This window comes from Diadema antillarum, unplaced genomic scaffold, assembly GCF_040938485.1.
Source record: "Diadema antillarum isolate AM-2024a unplaced genomic scaffold, OU_Dant_1.0 seq00000855_RagTag, whole genome shotgun sequence".
Lineage (NCBI taxonomy): Eukaryota > Metazoa > Echinodermata > Echinoidea > Diadematoida > Diadematidae > Diadema > Diadema antillarum.
The window spans coordinates 344204-372094 of NW_027271726.1; the positions used below are offsets into that span (position 1 = coordinate 344204).

At 36.0% G+C, this 27891-nt stretch overlaps 2 protein-coding genes across 2 annotated transcripts in view; one reads left to right on the forward strand and one right to left on the reverse strand.

Moving 5' to 3' along the window:
* Positions 1 to 3266: 3266 nt before the first annotated feature.
* LOC139740478 (uncharacterized) lies at positions 3267 to 12981 on the reverse strand. The gene is made up of 12 exons (XM_071651073.1): positions 12877 to 12981; positions 11786 to 11887; positions 11069 to 11162; positions 10527 to 10594; positions 9821 to 9939; positions 8906 to 8981; positions 7550 to 7965; positions 6959 to 7100; positions 5606 to 5678; positions 4618 to 4812; positions 3938 to 4501; positions 3267 to 3310 (listed from the first exon to the last, which is right to left on the reverse strand). Exons 1-12 carry the CDS (start codon positions 12979 to 12981, stop codon positions 3267 to 3269), a joined length of 1998 nt encoding a protein of 665 aa, XP_071507174.1.
* A 9468-nt stretch (positions 12982 to 22449) lies between these two features.
* Positions 22450 to 27891, forward strand: part of LOC139740479 (host cell factor 1-like) — a 32995-nt gene continuing 27553 nt past the window's right edge. The window contains exons 1-5 of the mRNA XM_071651074.1: positions 22450 to 22609; positions 23893 to 24202; positions 25049 to 25257; positions 25972 to 26056; positions 26908 to 27014. Of these exons, the coding sequence (XP_071507175.1) occupies positions 22450 to 22609; positions 23893 to 24202; positions 25049 to 25257; positions 25972 to 26056; positions 26908 to 27014 (871 nt within the window). The remainder of the gene's footprint in view (positions 22610 to 23892; positions 24203 to 25048; positions 25258 to 25971; positions 26057 to 26907; positions 27015 to 27891) is intronic.

The window sequence follows — 27891 nt, forward strand, 5'->3', positions numbered from 1 at the left end:
ATACTGTATAATTATGGATACAGGGGAACCCTGTTTAACAAACACAGACACATGTACAGTGAGATTCTATTAGTGCAAGAGGATTGTACCAGTAAAATTTTCATTATATCCTTTGTTTACTTTGTCAGCTATAACAAGATTTTGTTGTAATGACAAGATTCTCACAGTCTTGACTATGTCAGTTTGCCTGTACATGTAGTATAAAAATACACATCAGTCGAGGTCAGAAGGGCAAAAAGGGCAAGGGGAAAGGCAGGTACGCTGTTCTGTTTTTCATCCAGTGTATACAATTCATGTATTAGTGAAGAACCATATCACAGTACTGGAAATAGGGGAATAAAAGTTACTCCATCATCTTCGTCTCTTGACATTTTATCACTGCTGCCTGGAATGACCACATCCTGTAGAAGTGTTTTTCCGTCCTAAATTTGTATCACCTTGGTACTTAAATGCAAATAGCCATACCGTTGCTGCTTGTTCTTTTATTGGCACAGTAAGGGTATATTTCTCCATTTGCATGCATGATGTTTATTTCCTGTAGCTGTCAAATGTTTTGATCATCAGTACAGTGTATGTACAATTGTATTCATAGTTTACACAGAATCAGATTGTCTTACACATCTCCAAGTGTCTGTAAATCAAGTGAAATGCAATATTGTATTCTTTGTGGAGAGTTATTAGTATTGTACAGTACATATTGACTGTAAATAAATGAAAATACTGAACACTATATGCTGTCATTGCTGTTCACTTTTTAAATTCCGTAGTACATTCCATGTACATTTTTTTATTACATGTACCATTATAAATGTACAGTTGTACCTCCATTTTCTCTCCGTAGTCTCTCTCTTTCTCCACTCATATCTGCACTCATAGTCATGGCCAACAAAGTGTTCATGTATACATGTATATGTATTTATTGTAAACATATCTTCAAATTTAGATACTGGTATGAAACATAAGTATACAATGATTTTTTAAAAAGCAGTCAGTATTTATGATACAGCATATCTTTATGTATAGCATGTGTCAATATACACCACAAATCTACATACATATCTGAAGAACATGCACTTGTACACATTGGCCCGAATTCACAAAGGTGGTACAAATGAAACCATGGTTTAAACCATGGACAAAAACCATGGAGCGCCAAGTGTCGCATAGAATATTTCGTTACGAAATCACTCTTTTCGTCGATGAAATGATTATTTTGTAACGAAATGACAACATTTTGTAACTAAATGAACATTTCGTCCACGAAATGATAATTTCGTTAACGAAACGGTCATTTTGTCGACGAAGTGACCAATTTCGTAACGAAATATTCCGTGCGACACTTGGCGCTCCATGGTTTTTGTCCATGGTTTAAACCATGGTTTCATTTGTACCACCTTCGTGAATTCGGGCCATTGTATTTCATGCATAAAGAACATATGGAAAGTGGATTTTGTAATGATCCTACATCCACAAGACTTGCCACTACATTGTACACTGCAATTACAGAAGCACAAATTTACAGAAAATATCCACTGCAGGTTTAACATTCATCTATCAGAACCCTATACAGTGCACTCTCGTTATAATGAACACGGTTACGGCGAAATTCTGGTTACGACGTGGTAAAAATTCTGGCCGCAACACTATTCGCCCAATGTCCTTTATTGTTTATTTATTCAGTTATAATGAAATTTCAATATAATAAAAGAAAACTGCTGGTCCCGAGGACTTCGTTATAACGGGAGTCCATTGTATGTGCCCTGGCACTAGTGTAAGTTGCCATTTTTTTTTTTTTTTAAATCGGTACGCTATATTTAGTAATCCATCCATGTTTGCTCCTCCTTGCAATCTAGATTGTGTAGTTTGAAGCTTTATAAAAGGTTAATGGAGAACCTGCTTGCATAGATTGCAATGCACTTTGTGTATTCATAAAAAATACATATATTTATGTATATATTATGCAGCATTCATCTGATTCATTAAAATATATATAATATAGCTTGATCACATTTTAAAGTTTGCTCACAAGAAATTGCATTTGTAACACATAAACCTTATTAAAGGTTCTGTTTACCTTTGGGAACAGTGATTTAAAAAAATTTCAAGATATGACATTTAATGCATATGTGTAGGTTTGTCATACCACAAAATATCCTATCATATAACATTTTCGCGATAGAGCCTAAAATATATGAAGATATCCGTATTTTTCTCACTAAACTGTAACTGTAGACGGTTTAATCTGGAAGCATTTTTATCATAACTATTGTTTACATTTTGTATATTTAACAATACTTAACATCGATTTGAGCAATTTCTTTTTTTTACAGTGGTTGTTTCTATCTCTAACTCACATTTTAGAACTATTTTAAAGCACTAATGCTGGGTCTTTGTTTCATCTGCAAATGGTAAATTATGACTTTAAAGGGGAACGATATGGGATGTTTGATGACAATACCATATGTACATTGTATTAACATACACATACTGCTAGTTTTGCGGCATATGATGCACCGGTCTTGACTGTTGGTAGCATACCACATGCAAATTGTACCACATTCACATGTCACTTTTGCCAGCAGATTTGGCTTAGTAAAAAGTTTAACCAATGGACTTTAACAAGAAGTGCTGCCTGAACTCACTGCAAGCTGTTTGCAGGTGCATATGCCACTTGGATTGTAGACAAATTCCTCCCAGAAAAGTAGAACTTTCTGTCATTAACGGCTTTACATTGCAACCTTCATCATCGTCTAATACCTCCAGCAAATCCATCAGTCTACTCACTGAATACCAGGAATTTATTTCCATTAGAATTAGAAGTACTACATAGTTCATTTGATTGCTTTCATACAGTAGTTCATATGCATTTGACATCTTGATACTGAGGAGAGCTGGTTTGCATTATGGTGAGCTTTCCAGTAATTTTGATATTTTCTGGGTGAAATTTTATATCATACTGTGCTCAAGATTTCATAAACATCTGAATCTCCATGAAATGTTATGTTTGAAATGTTAAAAAAGACCATCGGCCACAAGCACACTGCAAGCTTTTTGGTAAAATACCTCACCAGTTACTGGCTAGACAAAATATGATTTTATTGACATAGAACAGGAGACTAGGGAGCAGTATGGTGGCAATGTTTTCCTGTGCTCTTCCCATCTGATGACCTGTCATACTGTCCTGATGCTGGGGCTCCTGATGAAATAATTTCAGTTCTCAGTAAATGATGGCTATGATATTGTCATTCATCATCTCAAGAATACACCTACAAGCTGTCTGTCCGTCGCCGCTTCATGGCTGCTGAACAATCTAATGCAAAAATACAAAACAAAAGACGGGATACCGTGTACTTTGAGTGTTGGGTGGATGGTAGCGTTTAACCCGTTGAGGACGAGTCCTGAGTATACTCTGGCAGGGGTCTATGAGAAATAAGTGTTGTAGCAAAATCAAACTGTCCTCAACGGGTTAACAGAGCCTCCAGGAAAAAGATCACCTTCACAACACAAAATATTTATATTACAGTTATTTACATGAATCAGTGCAATAAAATGCATCCAATGAGATAAGAGTACTTCATATATACCCAATCAATGTACACTTATTTTTAGCTACAGATGGCAATTGACATGAAACATGTTTGAAAATTTGAATCAAATGCTCTTTAAATAAAACATAGACACATTTTTTTAAAAGAATTTCTGTGTACTCTTAGTCCCAAATACTCTCTATGAGAACAATACCAATCACTGTAAATAAATGCTAAAATCATAATCGTGTAAAGTAATGTAAAATCTTCATCCTCTGAGTTGGGGTTTGACAATGAAACTTGTTTGTGTCTGTTTTCGCCCACTACAAATGATTCATATAAGCTGTTAGATGGGTAGGCGAGTTCTTTGATTAATTCATTTAATCAAGGTGCGATGATTTTGGACTCACCATCGAACTGCTTGTTTCCAGCCGACCTCGTGACTATCCGCCCACCGGCAACATTTTCTTTTCCCCTGCCACAGCTACTTCCATCTGTATTATTGCCTGCAATTTTACTCCAATGCGGTCCCTGTGGTTGATGCTGTCCCCCTTTCTGAAAAGCACCATGTCCAACCTTAGCCAAAGTCCCTTGCTGTGGTGCACCTCCTGGTGTAACATTGCCATTATGTAACTGATTGCTCCCAATCTGGTTCCCTCTTGGGGCACTATGAGTCCTTGTCTGGTGTAGGGGGGCAACACCTGCTGCTGCTCTGGTATCACCACTCTGCTGTCTACCAACCCCACTACCTGACTGGCAGACCTGTTCCTTGGTGAAGCCACTGTGTCCTGCCTGCACCTCCATGGGGCTCCTTGACCTCATAGTATTTATTGACCCTGGTGCTGACTTCCTTGACTGCAGTGGGGGCGGGGCACCTGATGTTGTGGGCCCAGCAGGGGCAGAGTCTGTCGCTCCACCCTGGTCAGACTCTGCAGCATCGAGGAAGGACATCGAAGCCCAGAACTCTGGATCATCTGAAAGCATGGAGACAAGTTTTGTGAGAGTGTAAGTCCAAAGCTATGCAAGCTATGTATATTCTGGACAAATTCTTGTAAGGATCTTGGTTTAGGTCAGAAGAACTGATGCATACCTTCTGCAAGCAGTTGTTCATCTGAAGGGTCCGTGGGAGCTTGCGGGCCTCCGTTGACAGCTGCTGAAATGGCTGTGGTTGTTGTTGAAGTGGTGGTGGTGGTAACAGGATGGGCTGATGCGACTCCTGCTACAGATGAACCCCCAAGGATCACAGTGTCCAGAGGGGTGGAGGTGGCCAGCGGGACTGGCAAATCTACTTCAGAAGCAAACAAACGAACAAACAAATGACAAATTATTGCACAGCGAAGATCAAAGTTTCAGCTTAGGTAAGGTACTTTACTGAAAAATTCTTGTACGTATACTTGGAGCATTCCGTGCTCACCACATCACAATTGTGTGTGTGTGTGTGTGTGTGTGTGTGTGTGTGTGTGTGTGTGTGTATTCATGTATTAGTGTAGTTGTAGTAGTAGTAGTAGTAGTAGTAGTAGTAGTAGTAGCAGTAGTAATAATAATAATAGTAGTGGTAGTAGTAGTAGCAGTATTAGTAGTAGTAAGAAGAAGAGAAGTAGTAGTACTGTAGTAAGAAAGAAAACATCTAGAATTCAAAATAGTAATGTTTCAAATAGAAAAAGGGAAGTTTACAAAAAAACAAAAAAGTTTCTTCATTCAGCAGCAAAGTAACTTCTACTAGAATTACACATTGCATCACAAAGACTGCATGCTGCATGTTAAACCCAAACTGTGTTATTCTGTGGACAAATGTTATATGAAAGTGAAATTAAAGCAGTTTTGAAGCAAGACTCGTAACGAAGTGTTAAAGTGACTCATACTGTAAAACATGATATATTCGCGGCATGAAATTTTCCCGAATTAAAGCCGACGACGTTTTTCGTGACATGAAATTTTCGCGACTCATCACTGGCGTTCAATGCATATAGTGCAGACAAGAACTTTGGCGTGCATGTTAATTTCGCGAATCTTGGCACTTGCGAAATTCACGAAATTAAAATGCACGCAAACATTCCTCGTTTTACAGTATACAGTACCTTCAGTGTCTTCCATGAGTGCTGGATTCATATCAGATGTGACATCGGTTTTCCTACCACCAGGATTACTTGTCTGGAGAGAAAAAAAAAACATGATGAAATATGTTTGTTTTAATTAAGAGGCTCACCTTTCATTCATCCCAACTCCTTCCTCTCCCACCCCACTTCCCCCCCCCCCCCCCCCCCCCCCCCCCCCTCTCTCTCTATCTCTGTTTTTGGAGTGGATGGGAAGAATTCTAGACCAAACATAATGCTCGCTGTATCCAATGCTCCAGCCCAAATCTGAAATGCACCGCCATTCTATATTCAAGCTGACTTTGAAAACAAGAGTAAACAACAAAAAAAAAGAGTGGTAAATGGTCTATGGCCCATGGGTACTGCAGGTTATAGCAAAATTAGCTCATCCTCAATGGGTTTATATTCCACAAAGAATAAGAAAGTTACATATTTTTTCCTCATTTTCACATTTTTCACAAAACAGTTATATTAATCACAACCACATGATTTTGAAATAACTCTCGTATTGGTTTGCACAATAAACACATACTTGTATATATATTATGAATAATTTGTGAATCATGGTTTATTTGTTTGTTTGTTTATTTGTTTGTTTTATTATTTACCAACACATTCTACTCATTCCCCCTGTCCCCGCTACATTATATCACTTTGTGTACAGGTCAATTCGAGATTTGCTAAGTTAGTGACATCATTACCTCCTCCAGTCTACATCATATGTAGTAGTGACAAATCTCACTGTTTCATGAAACCATATGATATTCAATATGACATAACTTTCAGCTTACTTTCAATTCATATGCAAGTTTAATTATTCTGCTTATTTCAATTTGCTCTATTTATTTGAAAGTCAGCTTGAATATGCACTGACAATGCACTTTCATCAAAGCTGAGGCAGTTTCAATAAATCAAAATATTCCAGTAAATCAAAATTTGCGAAAATACAATTTTGCCAAAGTGATTTGTCTATTTTGATGTTTCTAGACAAAATTTGAGGAGGCAAATTTTAGTTGAGAGCAGGACCTTGTCACATAAAACATTACATTTGCAATAAAGTACCATCAAACACAATTTGACACAACAATTACTCAGTATCTGACATTGCAGTCATTGTGTACGGAAGTCAGACTATGTCCTGCATTCGGAACAACAATGAACAGAATTATATTACATTCATAACACACAACACGTAATTACAAGACATCTCACTGCATTAATTTAGGTGATGTAATTCTACATTACACAAGAGCAGAATACAAAGCATTATTGTACAGTACAACACAAGCTAGATAAAATGTCATGATAATTCTTGATGTTGGATAGCGGGCTGCTTACTGTTTGGGCTGGCCTCTGTTGGCCTATCTGCTGTTTTTTCCTCATCTGCTCCCTGAATTCTTGCTGCTTCTGTTGCTGCCTTAGTTTCCTCAGCCGTAGTTGGTCCTCAGTGGAACCTTGAGCAGAGTCTGGGGTGGACTTCCTGTATTACACAATTGAAATCAAGCCACTCTGACTCCCTGCGTGATTAAGTGCAAAAGCCTACAATAGGATCTTGATAAAATGCATCCATCTGAATCTAAGTCTGTGTCTTAATCTCATTTTCACAAAATCCTTACAGCAAGTACTCACGTAACCCCTTGAAATTTCACATGTATGTCAGGATTCGGTTGGTTTTGTTTTGTTTTTTGGTATTTTCATTTTTGACAAACTCCCTCTAGTCAAAATGTGTTCCTAGTTTGTGGTAACAGCTTTAGAGATACTAAATCAATACCTTGCCAGAGGATTTTTTTTTTTTCCTCTTGTGAAAGTATATCATTTCATTGAAAATGTTGAGTATTGATTTACATAGATTTTAATGTACCTAATATGTAAGTGCTTTTATACTGGTAGTCGTGGAGTGAGGTGAACTAATAAACTAGGTTTTCTTACTTGTCATTCATGATTACATCAGCAAGAACACACGTTGGGGAGCTATGCTGAGCAGATGTTAAGTTCTCTCTTTTGCTGTCATGCTTCGGCGTCTCCATGGCACGCTCAACCTGCATCGAAGAGGGGCTAAATGGTCGCTCAGTCCCACCCATGCCCGTTTCTGTCTTGCTGTCTGTAGGTGCCCCTGTGGTAACCCCACGCTGTCCACTCACGGGTGAGGGATGAGCAGTTGTTGATGTTTTGCCATGCTGTGGGGTTGCTGATCTTGGCCGGTTGACTGGTAACGGTGGGGTGAACACCCCAACAGCTGACCTGCTATTCGGTCCAGGGTTGTTGATGGAGGCATATCGTGCCCTCACAACATCACTGTCAACATCTGATTGCTTCATGTTTACCACACAGTGTGTTGTCTCTTGCTACAACATGAACGATGGGAAGACAAAACAAAAAAAAATCACCTTCAACATACTGTTGAATCTTTTTGCATCTATTGCACAAAAGTTATTGTATGCATGGTTGTGAGGGAGGGTCATGTGTTACATGATGATAAACATTTCCGGATTACCTATGACCTGATCAGGAACCAAATGCTGTCAAAGAATATCTGCTACAAGCTCAAAATAGTCACAAGTTGGCAACTTCACTGGCTTTGAAATCCTCAATGGTGTTGTGCACTAAAAGACCAAAATATATATCTTTTCTATAGATTGCATAAAGGAGAAATGCTCAATTGTCCTGGGCGACATGATATATTCTTGATATTCCTTGTGTACTGATGAAAGATTGTCTTTCCACAAAAGTGTGGTATCATAGACATGCCACATACAAAGGGAGTGAGAAGTATGGCAGCCATGATGCTACAGTCACTTGATGAAGATGGCCTTATCACTCCACCTACAGACCACCATATCAGTTGACTTTACCAACACAGTCAGATGGCTGTAACTTTTGAAATATTTGTCTTGTTCTGCCTGAAGTCCCACTGCTTGGGTGCTTTTGTTTCACTGCTCTCACAGTGCATGCAAACCTCCAAGGTGTAGATTCTTATATAAATTGATTTCCACAAGCCATATTACAAAATATATCACCTGATATTTCATTTCTTAGGGGATATATGCAAAAGGTAATAAAATATTTCATTAGTTTGTTTGTTTGTTTGTTTGTTTTTTCAGGTGACATTCAAACACTTTACTACTCACATGTAAATCTTTGCATTCATTGTGAAGATGAATCAAACAGAAGGAAAATGGAAGGGAAGCCTCCGTTAACTCACACAGATAAATATGAAGTCAACAACTTTGGATAACATGACATTCCTGTCAGATGAATATAACATGACTTAGATAAGATGCTTACAGGTTTTGGTGCTTTGCCAATAGCCTTCAGGTAAGACTTATCATTGAGGCAGTTTCCGAGACAGTTGCCAAAGTTTCTGTATGGATCAAAGCAAATGAACAATTATTATCTTAAATATATAATTTCACTTTCCTATTTTTGCACATATGGATGAACTTGATCTAATCAGTGGCAGGTCCACGAGGGGGTGCACCGGGCGTGTGCCCCCTTTATTTTTTGTTAAAATAAAAGAAATAAAAGGAAAACATGAAAACATGAAAAGGGGCATGTGTGCCCCCCCCCCCCCCCCTTCAGGAATTCCTTGATCCGCCCTCTGCAAATGTACCTGTCAATGACTTGCGTTCATTTCTTTACAACAAGGTATCAAAAATTAATTTCTGAATTTCCTCTACTGTAAAACATTAACAAAGATACTGTCAATTGACAGACATTAGAACAAATAGTACAGCAACAATAGTCAAGAGAAAATTTTAATGAGTGAAAGTGAACAAATCTTTATAAAGAACTGTAGAAAGTTTAATTCTCAACATGTTTTTTTTTTTTGTCCAGAAAAACCATGGAAATGAATTCGAAACATTTGTTAAATGATGGAGCAATATGACTCTGATCTACTGATTCTGAAATTAGAGAAAAGTCTTGACTCGTGGCACATTAGATTCATTATTGTCATGATAATATAGCACAGGAAATGGCAATATATAAGTATTCATATTTGGCACTTATATAACCATGACCAGGAACAGGAACAGGCTGTATAAGTCAGATCTTATCATGATCACATTTCTCGTAGAAAACAATATCTTCACATGCAAACTGATGGAATGGTTTGTTTCAGATTTTCTGTTTCGTATCTCGTACAAACTGACATGAGATGTATTGAACAAGAGAGAAGTAGGCTGCATGCACTAAGCTTACTTTAGCGCCCTCTTGAGTCCATCAGTTACAGCCTCTTTCCGGGCCTTCTCCAAGGCTAGTGCTTTGGATTTCATGCCCTCACTGACCCCATATCCTAGGTCTTCATGGTAAACTCCATCCTAGAAACAAAAACAACAGTAATGTGATATCAATTCTTCAGTGCTCTCGACTCTGTGCACTGTTGAAAATAAACAGGAGATTACACTGTCATATAGATAAGACTTATAAATCTCAATTACCCTCTGAGATCAGCAGTCCAAAACCTAATGCAATTAAATGTTTATACATATATGACAGATATATTGTATATTTTCTGCTTTAAGGATTGACTACATGATACTTCGCCAATGTTAGGGTTCCATACAGAAAGGAGCATACTACACAAGTGCATAAATTATCGTCTTAAGGAGCTTTGCCTTAAAACCAAAACAAAACAGAATAATAAGAGATAGACCTTAAAGAAGTTTCAGTAAAAAAAAAAGCAATGACTCTCATTTGAGTGATTTCAGTATTTCTTTCATAGAATCGATCAGTCACAGAAATTTATCATTTGATATGATTTCATCTTCAAACACAAAATATGGTCTAGATATACTAAAATTTCAAAATCCTGTTTCTTATAACAGCACATAATTTTTATATTGTGCTTAAGAATACAGAATTGAAATGACATATAGATATGGGAAGATTTACCTGTGACTCTTACCTTTAATTCAACCCTGATGATAGCACTAACACCAACGAAGAATCTGCCTCCTATTTGGTCAACAAAATCTGGCAAAATCAATCAGGAAACAATGATTGGAACGTTGAAGAAATCAGACAAAACAAAAGAGATACATATAAAATGGAAAAACACACAAATGAATTAGGGCAACTGCAGGGCAAGACACATGATACATCCAAGCTGGATAGACATCTACCACAATGGAATTAGTTACCGTGCAGTAGATATACAACCAATTTACAAGACTTCAGATAAATTAGTATTTTGAATTATCTTGGTATATATATATATATATGACTGCATTTGACAATAATGACTGTTCTAAAAATCAAACAAAACACACACATACACAGATACACACACAATATGGATATTTCACTGGAACAGAAATCAAAATAGTGACCACTTTAGGAGACTATCTTGACTGCACCACACTCACTTAAAATTTGTGAAATAAATCATATCATGTTTGACAACTTTTACCAGTACATAGTCCATCATAACGGAAGCAAAAGCCGTACCTATTGTCTGATTGGTGATAGAGTGTGACCAACCATTGAAACCAAACGTCTCATTGGCAAGGTTGATCAATCTCCATCCCTCGATGTATGCAAGCTGTATGTGGAAAAATGTTTGAATCACACAATAAGAGGAATATATGGTATTGAGTCATAACAGTATGTGCCACAGATGATGTCCTATGCAGTATTTTGCTCTGCCACTAAGTGATAACACACATTAGCATAATTCTTGGTGACAGCTGAATGTACAAAATTATGCACAATAAATGCAATTCAATTGAGTAAACTCAAGGGTGCTATGATATCATTGCAAAAAAAAAAAATGCTTCTTTCAAGATGCAAAGTCTATACATAGCTATGATCTATATAGTATCACTAACTTTATAATTGATTCATAAATAGAGATGGTCATGTTTTGTTTTGTTTTTGTTTTGATTTTCTTCTTTCCAGTTGCAATTTACTTAAATTTACTTAACTTTCCGTAACAAATTTTTCAATAATTCTGACTGGTAAGAGTATCTCTTGATCACAAACAAACACACAGTGAGAATGAAGTGTAGCATGACTGTACTGTCTGACCAATGATGACATTATTTTCTACTGTAGTACATCTGCTTACGAGAAGAAGTTACCTCCCCCTTTCCCTGATATTTGAGCATGTCTACAGAATGACGGATTAAAATAAGAATCTGAGTCCATTTATAATACGATACTCACTTTCTGTCCACCTGCACCAGCCCTCTGACTCACAAAGGCTGGGCCGAGGCGCTGCCGCAAGGCTGCTTGGATTGCCCAGTGCTCCTCCTTGGAGTATTCAGTCTGAAAACATATAATTTGAATACTCGCTATAACTTCAGTTACATGTAGTGTAACTATCAGTATAAACTGTAACACTCTATTTACTGCATTGCAAATATGCATCCACACTCAATCAAGTCCTTGTATGTCCTTGGGCCCTCCTGCTGTGAATGCTTGAATAATTCTATTCGGGTGTACATGGTGTGTACCACCTAGTAACAACATTGGTGAGGACAGAACTTAAGTCAGCACTGTGACCAGTGCAGTTTCTTGACTGGTCTGAGCTGAGATAGAGAAGCACTGTTCAATTGCTGAAGTTAGTGGTCTACTATAGTACTGGACTTGTAGATCAAATTATAAAGTCATTATTGTACATACGTTAGTAGACATGATGCATATTATGTAATTCAGGGATTTCAAGTAACATCATACGTACATTTTTTACATTATACATGAAGGGGTACAAAAGGAACTCTTGCCGGGGGGAAATCATGTCTAACGTTAAAATGTTGAGATGCCGATCGGGCCCGATGATCGTCTGATTGGTAGGCTTTTTTGGAAGGTTTCTTCAAGTTGTGGGTGGGGAGAGGGAGGTGGTATGGGAAGAGCCTAACTGTTTTTGTTAATATACTAATAATAGACAGAAAGATCCGTCTGTCCAGCCCGGAGTCTTCTTTCTTTTATCTATTTATTTATTTTCATTCATTTTTTTTTTTTTTTTGACGTTACCGGCATCGCTCTCCTCCGGGGGGATCACTACGTGAGGAACTGTACTGTACAGTGTTATTTTTATTCCTTGTAAACTCTTAAGAGTTTTCACTGTTCCCTACACTACGTTAATAGGCTAAAGGCTAGCCTGACCAGACCGCTCTCTGTGCTGTGCAAAGCCGATGTCGCGAAGCGACAGCGGCTGCGTGTAGTTAGGCTAAAGGCTAAACGTAGCGGGTAGGTTAAGGGGGCGACCGATGATTGTGGTAGAAAATGCGCATTACAAAGGCGTTTTCACTTACTTTACCAAAGCCGAAAATGCTGGAAATCGAGAAATTTCTCTCCGTTCCTTTCGTAGCACCATTGGCGCATTGCTGGTCAGATGGCTGATTGTCCAAATTTGCCATCGCGATCACACAAAGAACTCAGAGCTAGAGCGAGCTCACAGCGCACAGCGGTTAGTGTGCATGGGACTAGGCCATAGGAAGTTGGGGCAGGTTAAGTCGCGCCGCTGCATCTCTCAGGCGTCGCACGACGTTAACGCGATACCAACCCACACAATCAATTACTGTGTATAGGGTCGGCAGAACGTGCTTCAGTGCACACATACTGCACAGTGCAGTATTCAAACGTTCGCGGGCGATTTTAGTATGGCCATCGACTACCAAACGCCCGATGAATGCATATTTGCGACAACTGCTATAAGATAGTCGCGATTCCAGACATTGATTTTCACTGTTGCGACGTGACATAACTGGCTTTGCATGAACCCATATATCAATAACTGTCACAAAAGCCATATTTCTTGAAAGTACCTGCGATGGTACAACTATCAAAGGGATCGTATAGTTTTGGTTGAGACCTAACTTTAGGTTTCTAACATTTTTTTTTTTTGAGAAGAGGGATTCAAAGTTTATTTGATAAAAATTGGTTCTGAAATGGCTGAGACAGCCAAAACAGGGCAATCCGAACAAAAGGTGGGACCCACCTTTTATTACGAAGGCTTGGTTTTACTTTGTCTTTGGATGTCTCAGCCATTCCAAAACTGATTTTCATCAAATAAAGTTTGAATTTCTCTTCGAATGGTATGCTCTGTACTATTTCATAAGTAGTTTCTCTTGGTATCTCACACAATCCTCACCTCAATCATACCAATACACTTGTACCGGGTAATCTATTTGATGAATATACCCACCAATTAATTAATTGAGAAGTGAATTAAAATGATTTGAATTTATTTGTTCAGCATGAAAACATCAAAGAATGACAATGATAAACAATCATGACAAAGCACAGAGTGAAGACGGATCTATGGAATACATAATTATATATGATAAGCTGAAGGGAAGCAGCCAACGAGGAATTAAACGTTTCCTTAAAATCTGGCCGAGCCCGGTAAACAATGAAAAAAAAATGCATTGGTGGTAATCATTTTCATATTTTTTATAAACAAAGAGATGAAGAAATATACAGATTTAAGAACAGAAAAAAAATAACAGCAATGATATACGAACACTACATTTACATACATAGACAGTACGAAAAACAAAGTGAATTATAATCATTAGATGAAAAAATGCCAGCCAAGCATGTCGAGCAGTTATGAATGATACTTTTGTATCAAATTCTTCTTAAGTTTACGTTTGAATACATTGAAAGAGGTAGCTTTACGAATATCGTCTGGTAATGAATTCGATATAAGCCGACCTTGATAAAACACAGATTTCTCAGTGAAATATTTCTTTGGGCATGTGAAAATTCTCAGCGTTTCTGGTACGGTAGGGATGAATACGGCAATTTAAAGTTAAATAATGCAGCAGAGAATTGGGTAAAAGCTTTCCGCGCCATAAAAACATGATATTACCTTATCATACAACGTTAAAATCTTTTGGGTATGAAAAAGTGATGAAGTGTGAGCTAAATAAGTTGAATGGTTGATTTTTTTTTTTTATTGCACGTTTTCGTAGTGTGAAAAGTCTGTCTAATACGTATAATTTGCAGCACATCCCCAAACAGAAAGACCATAATACTATTAAAAAAGGCGCAATAATTGCATTGTATATCATTTTAAAGGAAACCAAAACCCAACGAGAAATTTGGATTGAGTAAGAGTTTATAGCAACATTAGTAGAATGCATCAGTGAAAATTTGAGGAAATTAATTTTTAAAGTTTTGGTATTGGAATCGATGGATGATGAGACTACTAGAGGTTATAGCGTCATATGTGGACAACAATAATAAAAAAATATAAAGGTAATTCCACAAAAAAATCATTTTTCATGAAAATCACGCATTCCATCAACTTGATCCCCACTGACATAAGTTAAGGGTAGCAAATATTCCCCCTGCTTCCTGAAAGTGGTTAGTCAAGTGCTATTTCATTATGCTAGAAAAGTGAATTTTTGTGGAATTCCCTTTATATTTTCTTTATTGGATTATTGTTGTCCACATATGACGACATAACCTCTAGTAGTCTCCTCATCCAGCTGTTCCAACACCAAAACTTTAAAAATTCATAACTTTTGCATTGATTTTCCGATTTTCCTCAAACTTTCACTGATGTATTCTACTAATGTTCCTGTTTTCACTCAATCCATATTGCTCTTTGGGTTTTGGTTTCCTTTAAGAACAACCGTGGGTAGAAATTTCAGTCGAAAAAGTATCCCAATATGGAAATCTTATTACATATGATGATATCTTTCCAAATCAATCTATTATCAATCGTGATTCCTAAAAATTTCAGATACCTCATGTTTAATCTAATTCAGATCCTGCTAAATATGGTTACATCCATTACATCAACATTTGTGTTTGTGAATATCATAAGACGTGTTTTACCCGTATTTACTTACAATTTCTCCATATATAACCATCCAGAAATTATAAGGGTTCATTATTGACTATCATTTGTAATGTTTTTGGATCACTATGAGACATAAGAATACTGGTGTCATCAGCAAACAATATAATCATATATATATATGTATATATATATATATATATATAAACCTCAGACGTATTACATAAATCATTCATAAATAAATGAAATAAAAGAGGTCACAAGATTGACCCTTTGGGGCACTCCACACTTCAAATCTTTGTTTTTAGATAGAATACCATCTACAACACACATTACACTGTCTCTTGGATAATTGGATCTATTGGATCTATATCAGATCTACATTTCAAATTATAACCAACATTAACAAAATACTCATTAAAAATATCTGGAATTATATTCTTATCTGAAACCAATTCTTCATCAACAACAATCTTATAAACACAGGATTTCTCTTTTTATCTTTTCCCAAAACCCTATTGATAACTCTCCAAGTTTTATTACAAGTTACTGTCACCATGTGCAGCTTGAAATTGAACCTTATAATACAGCTTTTTTGCCTGCTTAATTTTGTTTACAACTTTATTTTTCATTTTTATATACCAATTTTCTATAAGGTGGATTTTTTTACATATGTATATAGCTTATACAAACGGTTCCTCTGTTTATTATCTTTTTAATTTCATCATTAAACCAAGGTACATATTTCTTACTTTTACTTATATTTGAAACAATACGTTTTAAAGGAAAAATACATTATAAATTTCTGAAAAATACATTTACAAATTCATTGTAACTATTATTGGCATTAAAAGATGTGATATTCCATTGGAAACCATTCAAATGCTGCGCACATCTGATGGTATTCACCTCACTGATGTCATGTTTGAAAAAACATTTTTTCTTCTTAAAAACATTAATAATTATTTTGTCAAATACAATATATGGGAAAATGATCACTTGCATTTCAGAAGAGGCACAGTTGAAAGTACGTTCACACCATCATCATGTGTAAATATAGATTATTGTCAATTAAAGAAGTGGAGTCTGGAATAACCCTTGTAGGATATTATATGAGAGGAAACATAGCAGACAGTCATCAAGAAACTCATTTACATATTGCTCTTTATCTACTCTTAAAAGGTTGATATTGAAATCACCCATCAGGTAAAACACTTTTTTCTCATCTTGTACAATTTCTAATAATTCGTTTAAACTTTCATAAAATCATCAACAGATTGATTAGGTGGTCTATGACTCCAATAAAATTCTTTGTTAATTCACTTCAATTTCAGAAAATATACATGTATACTTTCAATATGAATATTATTTACATCCAAATCAAACCTTCGTTCAAATCAACACCACCTCTCGTGAATTTACGACTATTTGCGAAGAAAGAATAAAGCTTGTACATATCTAGAGGTAAGTTAGCATTCAGCCATGTTTCAGGAATTCCCATTATAATTGGTGCAATATGAAGTTAAAATTACGAAACATGCTCCTACAATTATTAACAGTTCAGTTCAGTTCAGTTCAGTTCAGTTCGAATATATTTCGGGGTTTTTTTCACACTGAAATAATATATCACATTAATCTCACTTTCTTCAGTGACAAAAATGATGCATACAAATTTATACAAAGAAAGCGATTATTAAAAATTGACAGTATTCTGGATACATTTCAATGATTAATAAAGTAACGAAAGTGAAATAATTGTCAGTATGCATTGTGTGAAAAAAAACCCTGAATGCACTGTGTGAAAACAAAAACAAAAACATGAATACCAAAAAAAAAGGGGAAATTCATTTTCTGTTACAATCAACTTGGAACGTAAAACGCTGTTGAAATCTTTTGTTGAATAGTACTATTGATCACAGAAAAAAGAAAAACTGGCAAAAAAAAATATGCACATGCAATGGTTTAGAGGCTTTGAGCAGTGCCGTATGGTTTATATACAATGCGCTTGTATAAAGAAAACATTATGCAAGTTTTGCACATTGTGTTGACTTTCATGACAGTCCAGTCAATCTAGCAGTTTTTAGGGGGTAACCCACCTCTGATTGCAACAGTAGAAATTTCACTGCAGTGCAACTATTGAGGCCTCCTGACTACCATACCTGTACCTTTATATAAAAGTCCCAAAGTCCAGCGGGAGAAGTAGAAAAATTTGCATAATATGTAAATTAGCTCCTCTAATGAGAGAAAATTCATAAATCTCGGCTTGCCATGTATCCGATTAAAAAAGAAAATTAAATTTATAAACTTATACTTTCTAGGTCAATGAAAACGATGGATACCCAAATTGGTCATTGCGCATAAAATGCAAATTGATGTAAGAGGAAAGAATTGTTCCACTTAATCATTGTTTAGAGCAAGGGTCCGTCAGCAATGGATACTTAAATGTTCGCTCTTTTGGCAGTAAAGATATTGAAGAGCAATATGTCTCCTCTATTAATTACATTGCATTTCTTGAAGAAAAGAGTGCCCTTGCTATAGTTGACAGCAAGATCAAATTTTGAAAACATACGGCTTATACGCTTGGAACATAATATTCGTGTTTTTGCCACAACCCACACGGTTGTCATTTAATGCACACCCACACTTCATTGTACAGATAATTCATATTGAAAAACGATGCTTACTTTGTCATTTTCATGGCATTTCATTGATGAAAAAAGTGTATTTGCTGTATTGCAGGAACTACATTTAAAGCCATGCACGCTAGAGAATATGTAAATGTGAACAACTGCATTTGCGTTGATAATATCCGTGTTTCGTATGAAGTATCAGGGGGCGTGAGCGTATAGGTGTAACTGTGGACGCTTCAAATGGGTTGCCTTTGAATGTTCACCTTTTGACAAGATATACAGATTGATAGATATTGTAGAGCAATGTCTACTCTATCAATTACATTACATTTCTTGATATAACAAAAGTGCCCTTCCTATCATACAACGGGACTTTTTGAAGGCACGACTCATTACATTGGAACATAATTACATGTTCGCGTTATTAGACATGCATGTTTTCTATATTGCCAGGGGGTTGGGTAATTTTGAACACACCCATGCCACTCGGTTGCCTTTAATGTGCACCCTTTTGACTTTGTAGTTATTAAGAGCAGTGCCTCTTTTATCATTAAAAAAAATGGAAATTAAAGTGTCTTTGCTACACGGCGGAACGACTTTCTACAGGCATGTACAACTGACACGACTCAAGTAAATTTCCTGTGGTATACAATAATGTTTTGTAAAATGCCATGAGGGTAGGGGTATAACTTTGGGCACTTCCCAAGGGCTATGTTCTTTTTACTGACAAGCAATACTATTGATTAATGAAAGCAATTCATTTGTCTTGTTTTTCAGAGTGAATCTCATCATTATTCTAAAGAGGAAAGCTTTTCACCAGTTTCAACAAATCTTTGAACAAACAGAGTAATGAATCTTGGCTTATCAATGCAAATATTAGACTGGGCTTCTTTCAGGTCTCAACGGTATGGTATGGTATGGTATGGTATAGGGATGGTATTTATTTCCGTATAAAAACAAAATAATAAATACGGGTGGATTGCCAATATTCAGCGTTGTCAACATGGTAACGCTGTTCTTCCATGGGGGTCCACTACAATGAATTACAATTTAAAATGGACACGCACAAAATGAAACCAACGTTTATGCAAACATGCAGGTGGAAACACATATAGTAAAATGAGAGAAAAAAAGAACAACGGATAATGGAAAGGTCTTAGAGGCAATTAAATATAACAATGAACAAATCAGAATATGTTTAAATATAAAAGTGGAGTGTTAGGAAATAAAATCCTCAATCGTATTTATGCAGTGACAGAAAAAACAGATTGTTGTAAGGTAGATATTTTGATAAATTTAGATAGAAATACGTAGTAAACGAATGAAAAAGAAACTGGAGACTTGTACAAAATGCTTAGATGGATCTATGACAACTTAAGAAAACTAAAATTCGTGACAAGTGATATATATGTCAAGGAAAACTAAAGGTGAGGCATATAGCCTAATAATTGCATCGAAATCAATGGATAACAATTCAATGGATAGAACAGGTACAATTTGTATACAGTTTTTAAGAAATATGAAATGGGTGGGAATGCTGATTCGGAATTTCAAATGTCATGAGTTGTGAGAAAAAAATAACAAAATAGTATTAACTGGTACGGATTACATATATACTCGTTTACATAGGGTTAAAATCACAATTTTTTTTCTAAATGCTACACGTACCAAAACAGATTATATCACATTTTATATATAACTTCAAGAAAAGCAATTGAGTGAGATTTGAATAACAAGTATGAAATAACTGTTAGAACTGTAAAAACGCATCGAAATCAAAGGATAATAATTCAGTGAATAAAACAGGTACATTTGTAAATATTAATTAGAAATATTTTGAAATGTGGAATTGGGTGGGAAAGCTGATTCGGAATTTCAAATGTCATAAGTTGTGAGAAAAAAATAATAAAATATTAGTATAACTGATACGGATTGCATAAATACTCATTTACATAGGTTTAAAATCATAAACAAATCACAGAAATCCAAGAGGAAATTCAAAGAATAAATAAAACAATTCAGTGAAAATTAGTACTAGGCATGCAATCGCACTACTGAAATAGAAAGAAAAAAGTTAAGAAAAAAAATGCTACACCAAAATAGATTATATCTCGTCGTGTATAACTTCAAGAAAACAATTGAATGAAACTTGAATAACAAGTATGACATAAATCTGAAAACAGTAAAAACGCAATTAGAAAATCAAATACGAGGGTTGAACAACAATTGTTAGCGAGCGGAAAATATGAAGTGGTCATGGTCAAGATTTGTACAGTAGTTGAATAGCTTGTTTTATTACCTCATGGGCTGAAAGAATAAAAACAAAAGATCATAAATAAGTTTAAATTTAACTCTTACGGATTTAATGCTATTTTGGATTTGAAAACATCAATTGTGGTGGAAGACTTTATATTAGAAGGTAAGGCGTTGCATGCCTTCGTACCTCGGTATTTAAATGACTTCTTTAGAGATCCTGTTCGTGGTTTCGGTAAAAGCAGTTTTTCGCCTAGTCGGGAAGAGTAATGTTGGGGAGCAAGGTCGAATTCACTACGGAAGTACGAGGGAGTTAGTTCATGCATTACCTTGTACATAAATATAACAGAATGATGATGTCTTCTCTTTTCGAGGGATTTCCAACCCAGTGCATAATAAGAATAATGTCGCATTTATTTGACAACATTGTGTGCAACTGATTAGCAATTTTTGTCAATCAGTTATACAATAAAAACAACTCGACGGAAGAATTTCATGAATTTGAGGCTTATTGTTTGCTTGCAGAGTTGACGACAACGAAGTATACACAATCATCATGTGAATAAGTGATTAATTCGTCACGAAATGAGAAAATGCAAAGAGACATAGTAATTGAATCAGAAAAAAATGAAATAGAATAAAGCAGTTTAGAGTTTCGCTGCATGCTTTCTCAGAACATTGATATAGTTAACATACTTTAGATGAAAATTAAAAGTCGATGATACACACATGGATTCTAAGTCTTCATTGTATATAAACATATACACAGGTTGTATACCAATTCTCTTCAGCACAAATTTTCATTTTCTAATGAATTCAAAAAGGGAAAAAAACAGATCTTTAACATTACATCCTATAGTAAGCAGTAATGAACAGATGTTGTATAGCTTTTGAGTTTACTGACACAATGAATTTCCTTTGAACAAACGGAAATCAACTCGTTGCTTTGTGAGATGATGACATGCAATTCTAAAAAAAAAAGATTAATGTCTCCACGAGGGAGCTCATAGAATGTCAACATATAGAAGCTCAAAAGAAAAGTCGCCATTTGGGCGTAGTAGCACATTCAATGTAACAGAACAACTCACGGTTACGAAATAGTGTCCACAAATCACTGATATTGAGAGATCGATATTTTGAGAAAGTGTTAAATGCCAACGTACGTACAACGTAGTCATGGTAGTTATCCTGACAAAAGTGAATTTGCCTTTTTATTGACAGTTTCATCTCCTCTACAGTAAAGTTCGTATTCAGACTAAAAACACAGACACAAAGCAATAGATAAGATGTTGAAAAGACGTTTGTAAATGAAGTATTGGCGCCTGATGAACACTGAGCGATCAATAATCATTATGTGGTCCCTGATGTACACCAGACAAAAAGGGGTCACGCCCACCACCACCTTCCAGGTCTCAATTCACTTTCTTCGAGCGACTTCACTTGCTTGCGCGTCGTTGGCTAGTAACCAGTAACTTGATATGGAGTCTGGTTGTCGCTTTTTCCCCCACTGAGCACGCGCAAGAGTCGCACAAGTGAAGGGCCGAGCTCAACACCCTAACCTGGAGATGGAGCTTGGGGCAGGTGTAGTGCGCGTGCAACACAGAGGGATCGAGCGAGTGGGCCGAGCTGAGTACGCCGCCTCCGCCGAGGTACTCTTTTTTTTTCTACACCGCGCCTCCCTTAACTGACCAATCATAGAGCAGAAACTGGTTCACATTTTGTGAATATTCAGTAGCATCTGTGTGATTTGACAATATACATCCGCTAAAAGAAGATAACTCACTTGTATTATGGCTTCTATAGACGTTGTTTAGAATAAATTTTTACTCTAAATAGGTGTTGATGATAAAATTAACAAAGAAGTTTACATATGATGTATGGCGACTTACTTTTTTTGGTTATGATCACCAACTATTACCGTGGGAAATAATTCCTCACATTTCGCTGGTGAAGCGCCAGTTATAGGTATGTCATTTTTATAGTAATATATTTATATATTTTTATTCATTAGCAACATATATAACAATATTTTAATTTTTTTTTAGTTATCAAAATATTATTTTGATATTCTAAAATATTTGTATAATTTTAAATGAATAAAAATCCTCACAAAAGAAAAGCTATAATTAATCATCCGGGTAAGGTAACTGTTTTTCAGCTGCTCGGCTGAGGCATTGTGGGTAAGAGACAAAATGGCGGCTCCCATACTAAAATGGAAGCGTGTGACAAATACTACTGGTCCAAGCCCCCGACCTCGCCATGGACATCGAGCCGTCGCCATCAAAGACCTTATGGTAGTCTTCGGTGGTGGGAATGAGGGGATCGTCGATGAACTGCACGTTTACAATACAGGTGAGCTCGAAATTTTGGTCGAGTTCGGACCAATTCAAGATGGCGCTCCATTGTTGTCATTCAGAAGCGTACTGTTTTTCTCGTTTCATGAAGGTTGATCATTCTCTGAAATTGAACAGTTCCGCAGAATTATTTGACACCTATGTAACCATGCAGTATGGTTAAATATTGACGTCAGATTTACTTGTAATCTGTCATATTATCATCGTTGACAAAAAATTCAAAATGGCGGCCTACATTGTTTACCATTGAAATTGGCTGACACTGCGCTGGCGCGACCGAATTTTCCTGATTTTCAATCATTGGTGTCGAGAGCAGGTTTCCTTGCTATAAATCGAAATTTTGAGATAGATTACGCACATCAATGATATGTTGGATATACTTTATGCTTGAAAATACATTTAACTCTCGGAAAAGGGAGTTTTTACTAATAATAATCCGCATTTTAGACTCTTATTTTCCACCATAAATTGATTGAGTCGAGATTGAACTTTTTTTTTAACGGAATCACATCAAGAATATGTCTATGAATTTACTCATCCAGCTCGCAACATGCCGGTACAGATTTTTTCGTTTGTGCCTTTGATATACATGCCAATTTTTGCTTTTTGTAAGTTGCTTTCTTGAGTTAAATAAGTGCAAAATGTAAAACTGATTCAACTGAACACTGAACCATGTTAAGAAATCTATTTTTGTTTATTGTCTTTTGTGTTACTTTTCATTTCATCATATTTTTCTTCTTCTTTTGATAAAGTACAGGCCACATTGTGGTGGATCAGTGTAATTTTGTTGGATGCACTGTAGTATCACTGTAAATTACTTTTCCCCATTTATTGCATCTTACCATTCTTGGTGTTGTGACTAGAATGGCATCTTGATTAAATTTATATAAATGTCAGATTCAGTTAAACTACAGCAAGTTTGCAATAAGTTATGAAAGACAAAATGTACCTAATTCATGATTTAGTAATTATTATTAAAATGTTGGCGAGAAATTGAACAATTACTATGAGTGAAACTCAAAAGAGTTAAGAAGTAGCTTTGCTCTAGCAGTTAGTGAGCTTGAGAGTACATATCTGTGTCAAGAGGTGTGTTATGGCACATTGATGGTGGTTGCGTTAGGGAAGTTATGGTAACTTTGTTTTAGATGTCAAATGAATTACATTTTTGTTTTTTGTTTTTGTTTTTTGGTGTGTGTTGGTTTGTTTGAAAAGATTTACAAGTCATTGTAGTGAAATCTGAAACCTTTGATATCAAAGTATTATACATATGTTTATTTTCAGCCACTAACCAATGGTTTGTCCCCGCTGTAAGGGGAGATATCCCACCTGGCTGTGCTGCATATGGCTTTGTCAGTGATGGTACAAGGCTATTCATATTTGGTGGGATGGTGGAGTATGGTAAATACTCCAATGAGCTGTATGAGCTGCAGGCTAGCAGATGGGAGTGGAAGCGACTGAAACCTAAGACAGCAAAGAATGCCCCACCCCCTTGTCCCCGCCTTGGCCACACCTTCACAATGCTGGGCAGCAAGGCATATCTGTTTGGTGGCCTGGCCAATGACAGTGATGATCCAAAGAACAATATACCACGGTCAGTCCTCATTTATTGAGCCATAATTGTGTAGTCCTATGGTGCATTTCTGTGCTGGTAGGCAAAAAGTTGTACTTTTGTTACAAGTAGCATCTTCATTGTTGTCCAGATGTGTGCAGTATATAGCCCAGTATTTCATGATGTTAGTGTTAGTGATCCTGAAGCAGCACATTGATTCTTAATTGCTTATGGTTTCTGAAATTTACATTATTCCTGCAAAATTGATTATAGAAAAGTCACATGCTATATAAAACTTGTATTGTATTGTCTAAACTAGGCCAAAGAAGTTCTTCTGACTTGATTGTTACTTTTCTTACAGTTTCTCTACTTGCCAAAGTGTAATAGTGTATGTGCCATACCCGGGAGCTCTTGCCTTTCATATATGTCCAATTACACTATTTTCTACCCTTGATCCACTGATATTTTTTCTTTTCTTCTTTTTTTAAAAATTCCATATAAGGCAATTGGTGGCATTGTTATCATTGTGTTGCATGTATGGATTTTATTATGTTGAACATTTGGCATGCAACAGTTGGCAGTTACCAAATTCTTGATAAGTTTCAGAATTTTATGAAGGACTAACTGTGTTAAATGAGCAGTACTCAGAGAAAAGTCACCATTGATTATTTTAAGTTCTGTGGAAGTAAAAAAAAATGCAAATTACAGTTTCTAGTTGCCACCATTGTAGATGAATTTATCTAAAGGAAAGCCCTGTGAGATATGTGCACTTCCACTGATAAAAAGAAACAATGTTACACTGACCATTTTAAATTCCAAAGAAGACACAAATTGTATGAGTTCTACATCTGTGTATTATTCAGTGAAGATCACTTTGTCTTGAAACAGGTACCTCAATGATCTATACTCATTGGAGCTGAGGTCAGGCTACTCAAACATGATCTGGGACATCCCACTGACCACTGGCCCGGCCCCTCCACCCAGGGAGTCACACACCTGTGTGTCTTACGTCCCCAAGGATAGCTCTTTGTCACGGCTGCTGGTCTATGGCGGCATGAGTGGCTGCCGACTTGGAGACCTTTGGCAACTCAACATGGGTGAGCTGCCCTTAAACAGTCTATGAGGAAAAGAATCGATTAGATTCTAAGATAGAAAGATCAGTGTTGAGTTGAGTTTTTATTAACATCGGACATGAGAGAATAAATCCTGTTGTGCAATAAATTGGGAGGATCTGTGAGTGAATATCAAGCAATTTCTGAATACATAATTATAAGATTGTGCCAGTGCACAATCAAGTGTTTGATGTAAGTAGTCCTTAGTACTAGCAGTAACAAGAGCAGAGATGATAAAATTAGTAAAGGTCTTACAATTTGGTAGATTTTCAGCTTAAATGATGATGTTGTCAAGTTATTGTACAGCTACACTAAATGCTGGCTGTGTTGAATGCCCTGTGCTTCCTACAAGGCTGAAAGGTACTTAATGATACCAATGATACCTCAAACCTGCAATATCATGAATATTCATAGGATGGATAGAAAACTTACTTTCTCAAGATTGATGAACACTAATGGATTTTTTTCCTTTGTTTTTGTAATGTTTATAATTCTTTTAAATTGAATAGATCAAAAATATTCTTCTATAAAATTGCTAATAATGTTACTCTCTTCAATTGATTTTATGTTCAGAATGAAAACACACCTTGTTTGTACAATGAATGAACAATCATAATGCCAGACTTGAAGTTTGCTGTATTTTTTGTCCAAAGCAGTTTGATAGAAAATACCCCTATTTTTGCTTATTTTTCTATTCAGACACACTGACATGGATTAAACCTGAGTTGACTGGACAGAACCCACTTCCAAGGAGTTTGCATTCAGCCACTGTCATCGGAAACCGGTTAGTAAATAAAACATTCTAGATGACAAAACATCATTTCAAAGTAATAAAGTAGATTTTAATTTTTTTTTTTTACTGCAAAGCCTGCACTTAGTTGTGTCGTGTCAAATTTTAATCCCAAACAAAATAGTTTTAACTCACAATCACACATGATGTGATATGGCCACAATGGGAGCCACAGATCTAAGTTTGCATCTTTGCTTTCCAATAATGTCAAAAAAAAAGATATCTGTTGTTTCTCATTCATACCTTGAATTGTAAGACAGAAAGACTTACATTGAACAACTTAAAACATTTCATGATCATATACATGGCTTGGCTGTAGGACATGGTGATATGGTGCCAACCATTGTAAAATACTATAGTTATTCAATGGAAAAAAATCGCTGACCACTTGACTTGTGTCTTTACACATATATTTGAGGTATTAATATTTAGGAGTGGACCAAAAGTCGTATATTTGCATGATAATATTAGATTGACCACTTGAGTGAAAGCAGTATTGTTTGGGAGATCTCCAGTAATACGCAAAGTTGGAAACTTCACAAATATTTCTTGGATTAGTACTTACAACTTGCAAAGCTCAGCACCCTCCAAATTGGGACAGGATTCTTTGGTTCGATAACCTTGACATTCCATAACTGAGGGTTTCTTGGTGATATTAGATAAGTCCTTTCTAAACTTCAAAAGAGGTTCACATGTGTTAGTCCACTCTGATATTTTAATGATGCTCTGCTAAATGAAAGGAGGAAAACTGAAATTTCAGCAAATTTAATGAATAGCAGAAAATAAAAGGATTGGTATAGAAATTTGTGCCATACAAGTCATCTTCACTTTTTGTGCCTCCACAGGATGTTTGTGTTTGGTGGATGGGTGCCCCTGGTAATGGATGACATCAAGGTAGCTGCTCATGAAAAGGAATGGAAATGCACCAACACTCTCGCATCTCTGAACTTAGGTAAGAGAATAAATGGTCTTCTCTGCTCCTCAAATAAAATGGTTACTCCACTTGAGCGAGTGAGCTCTTCAGAATTGAGATTGTTGTGCGATTTGAGATCAGAGTAACAAAGTATTATTATTATTTAATAAGGAATTTGTCAACATTTAGATCAACAAATCTGGGTGGATGAAGATGATATTCTTTCATTTCAAAGATGATATATTCAGAGAGGATTAAAAAAACATGTTTGATTTCACTTGTTTTTCATTTAAAAGAACTGTAGAGTTACAGATGAAATTAAAAAGTATTTCTTAGAGTCTAACACATCAACACATACCTGTATCATTTTGAAGAAGATTTTTGGACACTTTCTATGCAATCTCGGGGCAAGGGGGTGGGAGGTAAGTGATATGTACTGTATGTCTTGGCTGTAATAGTATGAAGGGATTTTGTGTGTCGATGTGTTTGACAAGTTTGTATTAGAAATGAAGATCATTTCTCTGTATGATTTTCAAAGATGTGTTCCACATCACATACATTAAACATGACTGAATTTATCTCTTGGGCCACACATGTATGTTTTGACTGAGCTCATTACATCTCACACACAGAAATATGTAGTGTTATATATGAACATCAGAAGTATTCAGGCAGTATTTGGTGGTCACAAAATATGAGTAAATGTAGTCATCTGTAATGAATTTGTGTCACATAGAGAAAAAAAAAAACAAATTACAAAACAAAGAATGACTTGATTTAATATCTCTTTAAAAGAAAAAAAAAAGATAATACTAAAGCAGTAACACAGAATTAAAAACAGAAAAAGATGACCACAAGATAGTGGAGGTACAAATGACTACTTCCAGTGAAGATGATTTTGAATGAAAATATGTAA

What these genes read in the sequence shown, in the direction of transcription:
- LOC139740478 (XM_071651073.1), bottom strand. Translation starts at nt 12,981, where the DNA reads ATGGCAAATTTGGACAATCAGCCATCTGACCAGCAATGCGCCAATGGT. An exon ending in TCATCAGGGTTGAATTAAAG is followed by an intron (nt 9,940 to 10,526) that starts GTAAGAGTCACA and finishes TTTTGTTTCTAG; the next exon opens with GATGGAGTTTACCATGAAGA. An exon ending in GATGTAATCATGAATGACAA is followed by an intron (nt 7,101 to 7,549) that starts GTAAGAAAACCT and finishes TGTGTAATACAG; the next exon opens with GAAGTCCACCCCAGACTCTG.